This window comes from Dama dama, chromosome 1, assembly GCF_033118175.1.
Source record: "Dama dama isolate Ldn47 chromosome 1, ASM3311817v1, whole genome shotgun sequence".
Classification (NCBI taxonomy): domain Eukaryota; kingdom Metazoa; phylum Chordata; class Mammalia; order Artiodactyla; family Cervidae; genus Dama; species Dama dama.
In genome coordinates this window covers 43,418,169-43,430,593 of record NC_083681.1, presented here as the reverse complement: position 1 = coordinate 43,430,593, position 12,425 = coordinate 43,418,169, and the positions used below count along the sequence as shown (strand labels likewise).

Here is a 12,425-nt window from a genome sequence, read left to right as displayed (position 1 = left end):
TAGCCCTGAACTTCTGAGAATTAACAATGTAAATTATTTAACGGTAATAGAAAATATGGACTTGTACCCAGCAGCTATCCATTCATATTCCCTATACAGTGATATATTTGGTGTAGTTTATAGTCTTGCTAAATATTGAGATTTGAAGAATCTGAGTCTTGTTATTTGCTGTGAATGTTCTTAACAGCTGATACTGAATTGGGTAAAGACATTTGAGTAAATATAGTTGTTGCTTAGTCACCAAGTTGTGTCTGACTCTTGTGACCCATGGACTGTAACCCACCAGGCTCCTCCGTCCATGGCATTTCCTAGGCAAGAACACTGGAGTGGGTTGCTATTTCCCTCTCCCAAGGGTTCTTCCTGGCCCAGGGATCGAACCCGCATCTCTTGCAATGATTGGCAGGTAGATTCTTTACCACTGAGCCTCTTGGGAAGCCCGAATAAATGCATTAGTGTATATTAAAATAATATAGTGCATTTATAATAAGCTGATTATTAGCTGTGACTCCTCATAATTAATAACTTTCCTCAGAATATCTTCAAAATGATTGAATTCTGTGGCAACAGAAACCTTGGTGACTAATATTTGATGATTAGTATTTGAGCATTGTCAAATGTTGAGCTGTGCTAAGTCAGTTTAGTTGTGTGTGACTCTTTGTGACTCCATAGACTGTAGCCCACCAGGCTCCTCTGTCCATGGAATGCTCCAGGCAAAAATATTAGAGTGGATTGCCATTTCCTTTTCCAGGGGATCTTGCCAACCAGGAATCAAACCCTCATCTCTTAGTTCTCCTACATTGGCAGGCAGGCAGGTTCTTTACCAGTAGCGCCACTTGGGAAGCCCCAAATGTCAGCCAGTAATACTAATGTTCATAATATTAAGCATTTTCTGTGCCTTGCCTTATTTAATCCTCACAGTATCGCTATGAAAATGTCAGGAAAAAGAAGTCAAGTAGTCTGTTTAAAGTGACCCAGTAAGTGGTAGAGCAGTACCATTTACTATATAGTATTAATTGATTTGGAAATGCCAATCAGTTGTGCTGTCTCAGTGAGAACATCTTAAAAACTATGTTTTAGACAAAAATATGTTTATACTGCTTTAAGGACAAAGCTTAATTATATTCTCTTCAATGTAGGCAATGACTTTTAATCAAGTAATCCAGACTGGGCCAGATGAAGAAGGAAGTGATGATAAAGCAGTTACTGCTATGGGAATCCTGAATACCATCGACACGCTTCTTAGTGTAGTTGAAGATCATAAAGAAGTAAGACAATAATCTAGTGCTATAAAAGTTTTAGGGAATTTCAAGCCATTCTTCATCAGTTGTTCTGTGCTTTTGGGGGGCCTCTGACGTATATTCTTTGGTCATCTTCTTACATACCTTGATTTCTGCTATCTTTAACTAGTAGTACCCTTTTCATAGTACTTTATAAATATTTTAGAAGGAATAGGAGGGAGGTATTTGTATTTTTGCCTCAAAGCTCTGAGTTTGGGGTTACCGTTCTCAGATCTAAAAGTATAGTGAGTCCTAGGTAAACTTATTCTTGCTAGTTTTCCTTTTTAATAAAAATTTTTTTTAGTTAGGGTATAATCCATATAACATATACCACCTTAACCATTTTTAGGTGTACACTGTATGTATTCCAAATGGATATCCTGCTTCTGTATCTGATAAGTAAAATTTTATCTCATGTTTGTCTCCTTCCACTTTATAACATTATGATGACTTTTAGGAATTTGGGATCCAATTGAGGATCATACTGACAATTAAAGGGGAATTTATATATTCTGTCTATCTTGTATGACTTGGGTGCCCTGCTCACTGTTAAATAAATGGAGCTGACTTAAAAATTACTGGGAGTGGTAGGATTAACGCCTTCTTTTAAATAATTTTTCAGTAAGCTATTGATTTGTGTCTCAGTTAACTTATGTCTGGCTGAATTACACACAAGATTTTAGTCTCTGCAGAATGATGTGGCTCCATTTTTCTAGGAAATTTTTTTTCTTTATAGTAAACTGTACTTGTTATTTCTCTTTTTTTTTTTTTTCTTTTTTTTTCTTTTTATTAGTTGGAGGCTAATTACGTCACAGCATTTCAGTGGGTTTTGTCATACATTGACATGAATCAGCCATGGAGTTACATGTATTCCCCATCCCGATCCCCCTTGTTATTTCTTGTTTGTCTGATTGTAATAGTATTGTATTAAGTTTCATTCCCAGATTGATTCACAATTTTGAAACTCCCATTTTGAAACAAAGGCTTAAAATAATTTGTTAAAAATATTGACTTTATATTTAAATGCACTGAATTATTATATATTATTTAATAATTCACTCAGTGTGCTGCAATTCCATATGATTTTCTTCTTCTCTTTTAGATAACCCAGCAGCTTGAAGGAATCTGCTTACAGGTCATTGGAACTGTTTTACAGCAGCATGTCTTAGGTAGGTACCTCTGATTGTTCTAAGAATATCCTACTATTTCATATGAGCAAGCATTGTCCTAATGACTTGGTATTCTCTTTTAGAATTCTATGAGGAGATCTTCTCTTTAGCACACAGTTTGACATGTCAACAAGTGTCTCCACAGATGTGGCAGTTACTACCTCTGGTATTTGAGGTTTTTCAGCAAGATGGTTTTGATTACTTTACAGGTAGGTCAAATCATCATAGAAATACTTAGGGTTCCCCCTGTTTGTATTCAGTTTTAGTATATCACTTGAACACAAAGTTTTGCATATTCTTAAGTGCTTCCTTGTTTGGACAAGTTATCAGTAGTAATTAATGCTCAAAGATGACCCTAGCATTGATTTCCATTATACATTTTGATTTAGTTATCACTTGAGATTTTTTTCTTTAAAACACATATTAAGTTCCTGTTTCCTGTCAGTCTTCTTTGTATAATCTTTAACATACTCTTTATGTTTACTACATATGAAGGAATGTACTTTAATAATAGGCTCATTTTTACATTTAATTACAAGTGAATAATTAAAAGTGAATGTTAGGGACAAAACATTCAGACTTGCTTCTTTTTCTCAGATTTTTCAGAAACAAGCATTTATATTAGTAGAGATATTTAACTTACACTTTTTATTAATACAGATATGATGCCTCTGCTTCATAATTACGTAACAGTTGATACGGACACACTTCTATCTGATACCAAGTACCTTGAAATGATATACAGTATGTGCAAAAAGGTAGGTCACCCTAATACAAGAACATGTGAGGCTTGTGCTATAAAAAGTACAAAATTGTGAATAGACATGATACTACATTATGGTAAACATGATATCATATGAGTTTGACATAATAAGGGTTATTTAAAGTCATCAACAAAATGGCTTTGATTCCTAGATCTCTCATTGATGACTTTGACAAGTATTTATGTCTACCTTCTGGTATTTAATTAGAACTACGTTTCTTGATTTTAGTGCCTGGACCTTATCTTAGCTTATTCTCTGCTAAGTTTTGAATCAAAAGAAGAAAAGACCAGAAATGATGAGCGATGTTTCATAAAGAACATTCTCAGACTCAAAGATACAGAAAACAAACTAATGGTTACCAAAGTGGGAGGGAGGTTATTAATTATGAGATTGGGATTAACAGATACAAACTACTGTATATAAAATTAACAAACAACAAGCTCCTACTGATGTTCAAATAAATAATAAACCATAATGGAAAATAATATGAAAAGGAACATGTATATGTATGTATGACTTCCCTGGTAGCTCAGTTGGTAAAGAATCTGCCTGCAATACAGGAAACCCAGGTTTGATCCCTGGGTGGGGAAGATGATCTGGAGAAGGAAATGGCAACCCACTCCAGTATTCTTGCCTGGAAAATCTCATGGACAGAGGAGCCTGACAGGCTACAGTCCATGGGGTTGCAAAGAGTTGGACACGACTTAGCAACTAAACCACACGTATGTATAAGTGAATCAGCTTTGCTCTGTACCAGAAACGAATGCTGCTGCTGCTGCTAAGTTGCTTCAGTCGTGTCCGACTCTGTGCGACCCCATAGACGGCAGCCCACGAGGCTCCCCCGTCCCTGGGATTCTCCAGGCAAGAACACTGGAGTGGGTTGCCATTTCCTTCTCCAATGCGTGAAAGTGAAAAATGAAAGTGAAGTCGCTCAGTTGTGTCTTAGTGACTCTTAGTGACCCCATGGACTGCAGCCCACCAGGCTCCTCCGTCCATGGGATTTTCCAGGCAAGAGTACTGGAGTGGGTTGCCATTGCCTTCTCCACCAGAAACGAATACAACATTGTAAATCAACTACTTCAATAAGGAAAAAAAAAAAAGGAACTACTTGGAGGCTGTGGGTTTATGGTAGCTGTACAGTATTAGTAAATAGCAAGATTGTAAAATCTGAAGCTTCATTTTTAAAAAGTCAAAAGTACTAGGCCGTTGTTGGAAAATCATAAGATACATATACATGGTGAATGTTGCTTTTTTTTTTCCTCTTAAGAAGTGGGAGATAAAATGATTGATTGGGGTCCTTTATTATCAAGTCAGTGTAATTGGTAACATGAGTTCCTTACATTATTTGTTGAGAACTCTCAGTCTGTTTAAAACCAGACATTAAAAATGATTTTTCTTCATGAAATTTTTAGTTGTGTTTGTCATCCTCATCCTTTCTGAACACTTAGTCACAGAATAATCATCTAGTTATGTTGTTATTTGAGACGCCTCCTTGCAGTTTATATTTTGTGTTGATCAGGTTCTTACAGGAGTTGCGGGAGAAGATGCAGAGTGTCATGCAGCAAAATTGCTAGAGGTTATCATTCTGCAGTGCAAGGGGCGTGGCATTGACCAGGTCAGTGAAGCCATTAATGATTCAGGTTGGAGGATTCAGAAGGGAATTTTTTCCCTCTGCTTTTTGTTTTGGGGCATTTGTTATATATATATTTGGTATGTTGTTTATTATGACACCAAGATAACATGTTAAAATTGTTTAAAATTTAACCAATCTTTAATAGTGATCATATATTTAATATGTATGGAAATATACAAAACGACTGCCACAATAAGGTTTAGTCAGTAGGAATATTTTGAATCCATGATTGCTGTTGTGGTGGGGCTCTCATATCTCAGTGAAGACTGGTTTTTCTCTAAAATTGGATTTCCCACTGAAATGCTTCAACAATAAAAATTATTGGATCATTTAATGAAATAGGGTTTGGTTGAGGAAACCAGAAAATTAATATGGGTAGGATAGTTAATGCCTGCTATTACTGACAGTTTTGAAATGTTTTGCTATTTTTCTCTATAGTGTATTCCCTTGTTTGTGGAAGCAGCTTTAGAGAGGCTGACAAGAGAGGTGAAGACAAGTGAGCTTCGAACAATGTGCCTGCAAGTTGCCATTGCAGCTTTGTATTATAATCCACACCTACTTCTCAATACCTTAGAAAATCTTCGCTTCCCTAATAATGTTGAACCAGTTACAAACCATTTTATTACACAGTGGCTTAATGATGTTGATTGTTTCTTGGGGTAAGTGACATGTACTGGGTCTTTTTTTATATAACTTTGTGAGGAACTCTGCAAAATTTTTTTAAGGAAAGGAAGAAAATATTTATTTTATTTTTTCAGGCTTCATGACAGAAAGATGTGTGTTCTGGGCCTATGTGCTCTTATTGATATGGAACAAATACCACAAGTTTTAAATCAGGTTTCTGGACAGATTTTGCCAGCTTTTATTCTTTTATTTAATGGATTAAAAAGAGCTTATGCCTGCCATGCAGAACACGAGAATGACAGTGATGATGACGATGAAGCTGAAGATGATGATGAAACGGGTAAGGGATTTGCAATGTAGGAAGCTAGTCTTACTACCTAGTTAGAAATATCACTGGACTTATTCCTTTAGCCCTTATTCTAATGAAATGTGGAATTATAGCCAAATATTTACATGTTCATTCATTCATAGACTCTCTAGAGTGTTAGGTCCATGAGGGCACAACTTGCAGCTGTATCTCCATTACATAAAGCAGTTCTAGGTAAAAATGATTTTTGGTTTGGGGTTTTTAGTGTTTGTGAGCATCTAATACATTTCACCTGTGAGATACTACAGACCACAAGAATAAAAATAGATGTTGTTTAAGTTAATGTTTCCAAAATGATAATTGCCATTTTTGTCTTTTATCCTATATTATCATAGCCAGCCTTTAAAAAAAAAAAATCTTGTAAAAGGTATTCCTGTGGAAATAACAAACTGTTGCTTTGCTATTGGTATTTATTTGGTTTGGTAAATACCATAAGTTTTAGAGCATGCCAAGTGCTGGTTCTCATTCAGTCCATTTTCTAACTTTAGAATCTATATATAATATTAGAATACTAGAATCTAGATTATTAACAGTTGTGGTTAGATTTCTGTGAGAATTTTTTTTCTACTTATTGCCGAACATGTATTTAAACACCAATTCCTGAAACTCTCCCTTCTATTTATTCAGTTGTGATTTTCCAACAGTGATCATTGTCAGTGAGTTATAATGAGTAACAGAATATTTCAGAGTTAACAAGAGCACCTTTTTATGACTTGGCAGAGGAACTGGGCAGTGATGAAGATGATATTGATGAAGATGGGCAAGAATATTTGGAGATTCTGGCTAAGCAAGCGGGTGAAGATGGAGATGAGGAAGATTGGGAAGAAGATGATGCTGAAGAAACTGCCCTGGAAGGCTATTCCACAATCATTGATGATGAAGATAATCCTGTTGATGAATATCAGATATTTAAAGCTATATTTCAGAGTAAGTTTACTTGTTCTGTGTAATTCAGATAGTTCCATATGACCCATTTTCCTGAATGAAACTGTTCTTCTTTATGTCTGCCCCCTAAAGAAGAGATTGGGGTATATCAAACCCAAACTAGAACATGATTTAGGATTGTTAGGCAAAGTACCCAAAGTTACTTCTCCTTAGAGATCAGAGTATTTTCCTCATTCTGTTATTTTACTTTTATTTAGATCATAATTCTGAAATAGGCACATCATAGGAAAATTGTATACTTCATTGTAGCCTCCCAGGTTTTCCCAGAAGTATCTACCCTTATGTTTCTTGTGTTCATGTATTTGTGTGTATTTCTCCCCCTGGCTAAGCCTGTGCTTACCCATCTGGGAATTTGACCTTTTTTGTTTACATGTATAGTCTTGGGAATCTTTATTCTTTTCTCCTGCTTCACAGTGTGTGGCTATAGACTACTAGGTTCCAGTTTTTGTTTTTGATCATCATTTACTTGGATTTCAACAAAACACAACATCAGTGTTCTTTAACCTAGCTTAAGAAATTTAAATTGACACTATATTTGAACCTCCTTTCCTTCCAGTTAACTACTTTGCTATTTTATCATTCCTATGCATTATTAATTTTGATGTAGGATAAATTCTCTGATAAGCAAAGCATTAATCCTCCAAGCCCACGACAAAGCAATTTTGATGCAAGGTTGCGGAAATGCAAGTAATTGTTTTGGGGCTATGTGGCAGGCTGTTAAAATTGATTGCAGTGCCAAGAACTGACTGGCTTTTGTCCTTGACTTGTATTTTGTATACTTAAACACATGTTAATTCCTAAAGAATGGTTTATAATAGAAGGCTCATGCACAGTAAAGGCAGTACAGTAGAAGTAGAAGATCATGAGGAAATCAGTTTTCATTCTTGGGAATTACTGTGTAAAAAATTTTATTTTGTGGAAAGCCTTTATAGAGAACATTTTCTCTCACTCACTCACCACACACACACACACACACACACCCCTCTTTCTGTAGCTAATTGAAACACAGGCGTATATAGTTAGACTTGTTACCATTGTCTGTCAGCTTATCTAGTGTGTGTTTTCATTAAACAGTGAGATTTTTAACACCTGGTCTTGTGACATGCTGGGAAGTTTTGTTATTCCTTCTTATGGGTTGTGTTTGACCATTATTTAGACTATAATATGAAAATATGTGAGTATTTTTAAGTACTGCAGAGTACCTTTCTATGGAAAGACTACATATATTTAAGAAAGATTTTTGAATAAGAAATGCAGAAAAAAATAAGAATTTATTTTGTACCATTCATCTCTTTTTTAAGGTTTCTGGGTTTTGTGTTTTAATGTAGGAATTTGAGAATTATATCCAGAATGTGGGAATGTGTCCGTTTTTAAGTTGCTTTAACTCTGAATCTTCTAAGGAGTTTGAGTTAACTTTATTTTTAGTTTCCCTACTTTGTTACTTGTTAGATAACAACTGATTTAGGCTCTTTAAGTTCTTATTTACTAAAGGTGAGGATTTTGAGTGTGATTAGGTTTTTGAGGCATAATGCTAAACCAGAAATTTTTCCCCTGTATGTTTTTCTCACAAGCAATTTAAAATACTGTAGGTAATTATTGGGAAAATATAAACTAGATCAGAATTTCAGTACTGGAGGTAGAGTAGAGGGAACGGAATAGTAGAGAACTACCAGGACTCTTATTGCCCTTTTTTATCTTGTTTCCTTTTTGATAGCTATACAAAATCGTAATCCTGTGTGGTATCAGGCTCTGACTCATGGTCTTAATGAAGAACAAAGAAAACAGTTACAAGATATAGCAACTCTAGCCGATCAAAGAAGAGCAGCCCATGGTATGTTAATTGACCCTCTTTAATGCAATTAATAACTTTGATACAGCTTTAAAATTTAAATTAAGTGATTTAAAATTATGTAAGACCTACAGTTGTTGGAAGTGATAAGAAATTCACTAATCTGTAGGAATGAGATAAAGAATTTTGGTTTTGGCCACAATTTCTTGATTGTAAGTGTAGTTGAAAGCTATAATAAGGTTGTTAAGTCTCATGGGGCTGGTTTGATAGTGGAAAACTCTGAAAACTGCAGTTTCTTAAAAGTATATTAAAGACATACATCATTTCTTTTTATCAGTGAACATTTCATGCTTAACAATATATAAATGCTTTTCAATATAGGATATTTTAGGTAATACACATTCTAACAGTTTTGTAGGTCTTAATAACTGTGAGTCAGACTAGTTTTATATTCGGAGAGGGTCTTATAAAAAAGGAAGTATTTATACCTCCTTTCTGACGTATTTATATTTGAATTTGCTTGCAGTAAATTCATTAGCTGTTACTACCTTTGGAATTGGATCCTGTTGATTCAGTATTTGACTCAAAATAGGGTATTTAAGGATTTTTCTTTTTAAACAATGGGAAGTGAAAATTGGCTGAGAAGTCTATAGCATACAACAGAGTTCATCTTCTCTACATATTACACACTTCTCTTTTTTACATATGGAGGGAGAACAGAGACCAAAGTTTGGAACTTCCTGGCTAATATTGGTGGTTAGCTGTTGTTAATGTCTGTACTTTCAGGGATCATTTTTATAGTTTGTTAGTTCCTTCTACTCTGCAAAGTAGTAAGCTGATCGATTGCTCTACCAAATGTATACTTGTTTTTCTAGAATCCAAAATGATTGAGAAACATGGAGGATACAAATTCAGTGCTCCAGTCGTGCCAAGTTCTTTCAATTTTGGAGGCCCGGCACCAGGGATGAATTGAGTTACCACTTTACTTCCTGCAGTGTGATTGTAGTGAAGAGCTTGTGTTCCTCCTAGTAGCGGTTCCAGAACTGGTTCATGTTATCTACTCTAAACTAATTGATCAATAGATGGACAAAGAAACCCCAGAAGGTGGGACTTGATCATGCAACTTGGCACTGAAAATGAAACCAGAGGGATTTTGGCCGGGGAGGGAGGTAACTTGGGGGCTAGGGAGTATTTTCTTTATTTTTTGAAGAAAGTAAGGATTTGACTGAAAGTTCAAGTGACACTGTGGAAATCTACAACAGGAGGGGATGTCATGAAGGCAGCTTTTCTTTTTCTGAGGAAAAAATAGGCATGGGCTACAGGACTATTTAAAATGTCTCATTTACAGTATAAGCTCAAAGGTAGATGTAATTTTTACACCTATGAGTATTTGTCCGATTTCTGTCTCTCCTTCACCATTGGGTATCTATTCTTTATATGTAAATAAGATAAGGTAATCGATAGCCTTATTCAATCTTCATCATTTTCATTCATCAAAGATTGTTCCTATGTAGATTATTGGACATTTATTGTAGCACTACATAACTGATTAAAAAGAAAATCTGTAAATGAATTAGCACTTTCATATTGAAACAAGCCTGCTAGCCTATGTATAAAATAGCAAAATGTTTGCTGTTTATAAAAAGATGGGATGTAATGGGGTGGGGGGCAGGGGTAATTTCAAGTTATTAATTTAAAAATGAATTAGCGATTTTGTACCTGGTGACTTTGTGGTGCACTCACCTCTGATAGTGACTTGAATTCGGTATGTTAAAAGGGGTTAGTGATATTTCATTGCTGCTAAAAATGGCAACTCCCTCTGTGTCCTGTTTTTTTCTTAAAGCTCTCAGTGTACAAGTGGATATTTGGGTACAAGACCTTACTGTAACAAAGAGGAAAGGTGATATTTGAAAGCATGTAAATTGGATATAAAGTTCTACTCTTAAAGAGTTGATCAAAGAGTATGACTAAACATCTATATATGCAATCTATTAAAAGAACTTAATTCGGCTCTTATGTCTTGATTTGATTGCAGTTTTTTTCTAATTATAAATTTTTTCCTTGATCTATTTTTATCCTATAACTAGAAAGAATAGGAAATGCACACTTTTAAAACTGACATTTAACACCTGCCCACCTCCCTTTCCCATCTCCTCTGCCCCTCTTGTTGATGCTGGTATCTGATAGGCTGAAGGTACAGGGTTCCCTCCAAAAACCACTGTTTATACCACTGCAAAAACAAGCCAGCAACAAGACAACGTGGAGAGGTTGGCTAGCTTCCCTCTCTTCTAACTGCATGTTCAAAAATAAGCTTTTATTGATCTTGAACATCTGTCAGATGAGTCATACATTGGGTTATTTTTTTATATACAGTATACACACAATATTTCAAATTGAAAGCAACATCTCAATGGATTAAAAACTATTGAGTGCTGTTGTCTATAACAGACTAGAAAATTTGTAAATGTAAAAATGAAACAAATGCACATATTATTTAAAATGCATAATGAAAACCCATTGGTGTTGTGTTTTTCTTGTATGCCAGTAATTAAGCCACTACCGTTGGCATTGTTTGGTTTTCTATTTTAACACTGAAGGAGTGAAAGTATTTCCTATATTTATGAATTTACTATGAAAATCTTGGCAAAAAAAGAAAAAAATGTTTGTCTGAAATGTGTGGGTGAAAATTGTTAATCAAGTGTGTTTCTACTTTTTCGCCCCGAGTTGAACACCATCTGTAAACCCTAGGTTGCTTCAGGGGATTTCATTATTATATAAAAGTCATAAAATTAAAATGGAGTAGTTGTATATATGCAACATTATGTACAGAGGGGAAGTGTTGAATAGTATTAAACATTTTCGTCTTCCTTTACCTTTTATCCCCTACCTAATATCTAGTCTACTTTTTTAAATTTCAAGTTTCACTGCTCTTTGAATTGATAATTTCAATTTTCACATTGTTATTGGAAACCATATTAATAAAGGTTTTAGTTATTCCCATGCACAGTATGAAAATTCTCGGTTGCTGAGGTTTTGTTTCAAGAAAATGTATTCGTATGTCTTTGAGATCAAGTTTTATTGTCTCCTCTGTCATACAATCCAAACTAATCTACATTTATGAAGTTTTGACTGAAATGAAAGACCTTAAAATTAAACTATATTTAATATTAAATATTGTTCAAATGGTAGTTTCTAATGCACCAAATATACCTCGATTATTTTCAGTATTTCCTTAAATATAACATCAAATTAGAGTTTCTTATAGATTATGAATCTTGATAATGTATCAGTGTTTTTAAATAAGGTTATAGGATTTTAGATAACTTTTTGAGAGTAGTATTTATAAACTTGTAATTAGTTGCATGTGGATTTTATTTATTTCTTTAACATACAGAGTTTCCCACAGTTTCACTAATCTATAACTTATTTTTTAATTTATACAAGTTAATTCTGATTTCGTTTGGGTTTCAGTATGTCTTTTTTAATGGCTGACATTAGCATAAAATCTTCACTTTTTTGTAAACCTAAGCCATCCATTTTTATAAAAGCTATTCGTTTATCAGTATTAAATAAAAGATGTTAATCTGTTTCTCTGCAGGTAACAGAATGGTGATTACTAATCTACATGTCTTACCAGGATAATGACTGCTACGTTCACCTCTGGAAGAGACCAGAGTGTAGAGCAGGGGTGGCCATACCATAGCACTATGGCTGTGTTCAGTCCCAGATATAGTCCCTGAAGCAAGCATTTAGGAAAAGTTATTAGGAATTATATTAATATACACCATGTCTTTGGGAGGATCTAGCACAATGACTTAAGCATAGTAAGCATTCCATAAGTGTTTGTGAAATAAATG

At 34.6% G+C, this 12,425-nt stretch overlaps 1 protein-coding gene across 1 annotated transcript in view; it reads left to right on the top strand.

Annotated features, from left to right (window-relative positions):
• The window catches only part of IPO7 (importin 7), a 44,485-nt gene extending 33,901 nt beyond the window's left edge, over positions 1-10,584 (top strand). The window contains exons 16-25 of the mRNA XM_061147873.1: positions 1,137-1,265; positions 2,380-2,446; positions 2,530-2,655; positions 3,107-3,204; positions 4,730-4,825; positions 5,282-5,502; positions 5,602-5,807; positions 6,555-6,761; positions 8,494-8,610; positions 9,444-10,584. Coding sequence (XP_061003856.1) covers positions 1,137-1,265; positions 2,380-2,446; positions 2,530-2,655; positions 3,107-3,204; positions 4,730-4,825; positions 5,282-5,502; positions 5,602-5,807; positions 6,555-6,761; positions 8,494-8,610; positions 9,444-9,541 — 1,365 coding nt within the window. The 3' untranslated portion in view covers positions 9,542-10,584. The remainder of the gene's footprint in view (positions 1-1,136; positions 1,266-2,379; positions 2,447-2,529; positions 2,656-3,106; positions 3,205-4,729; positions 4,826-5,281; positions 5,503-5,601; positions 5,808-6,554; positions 6,762-8,493; positions 8,611-9,443) is intronic.
• Positions 10,585-12,425: the final 1,841 nt, after the last annotated feature.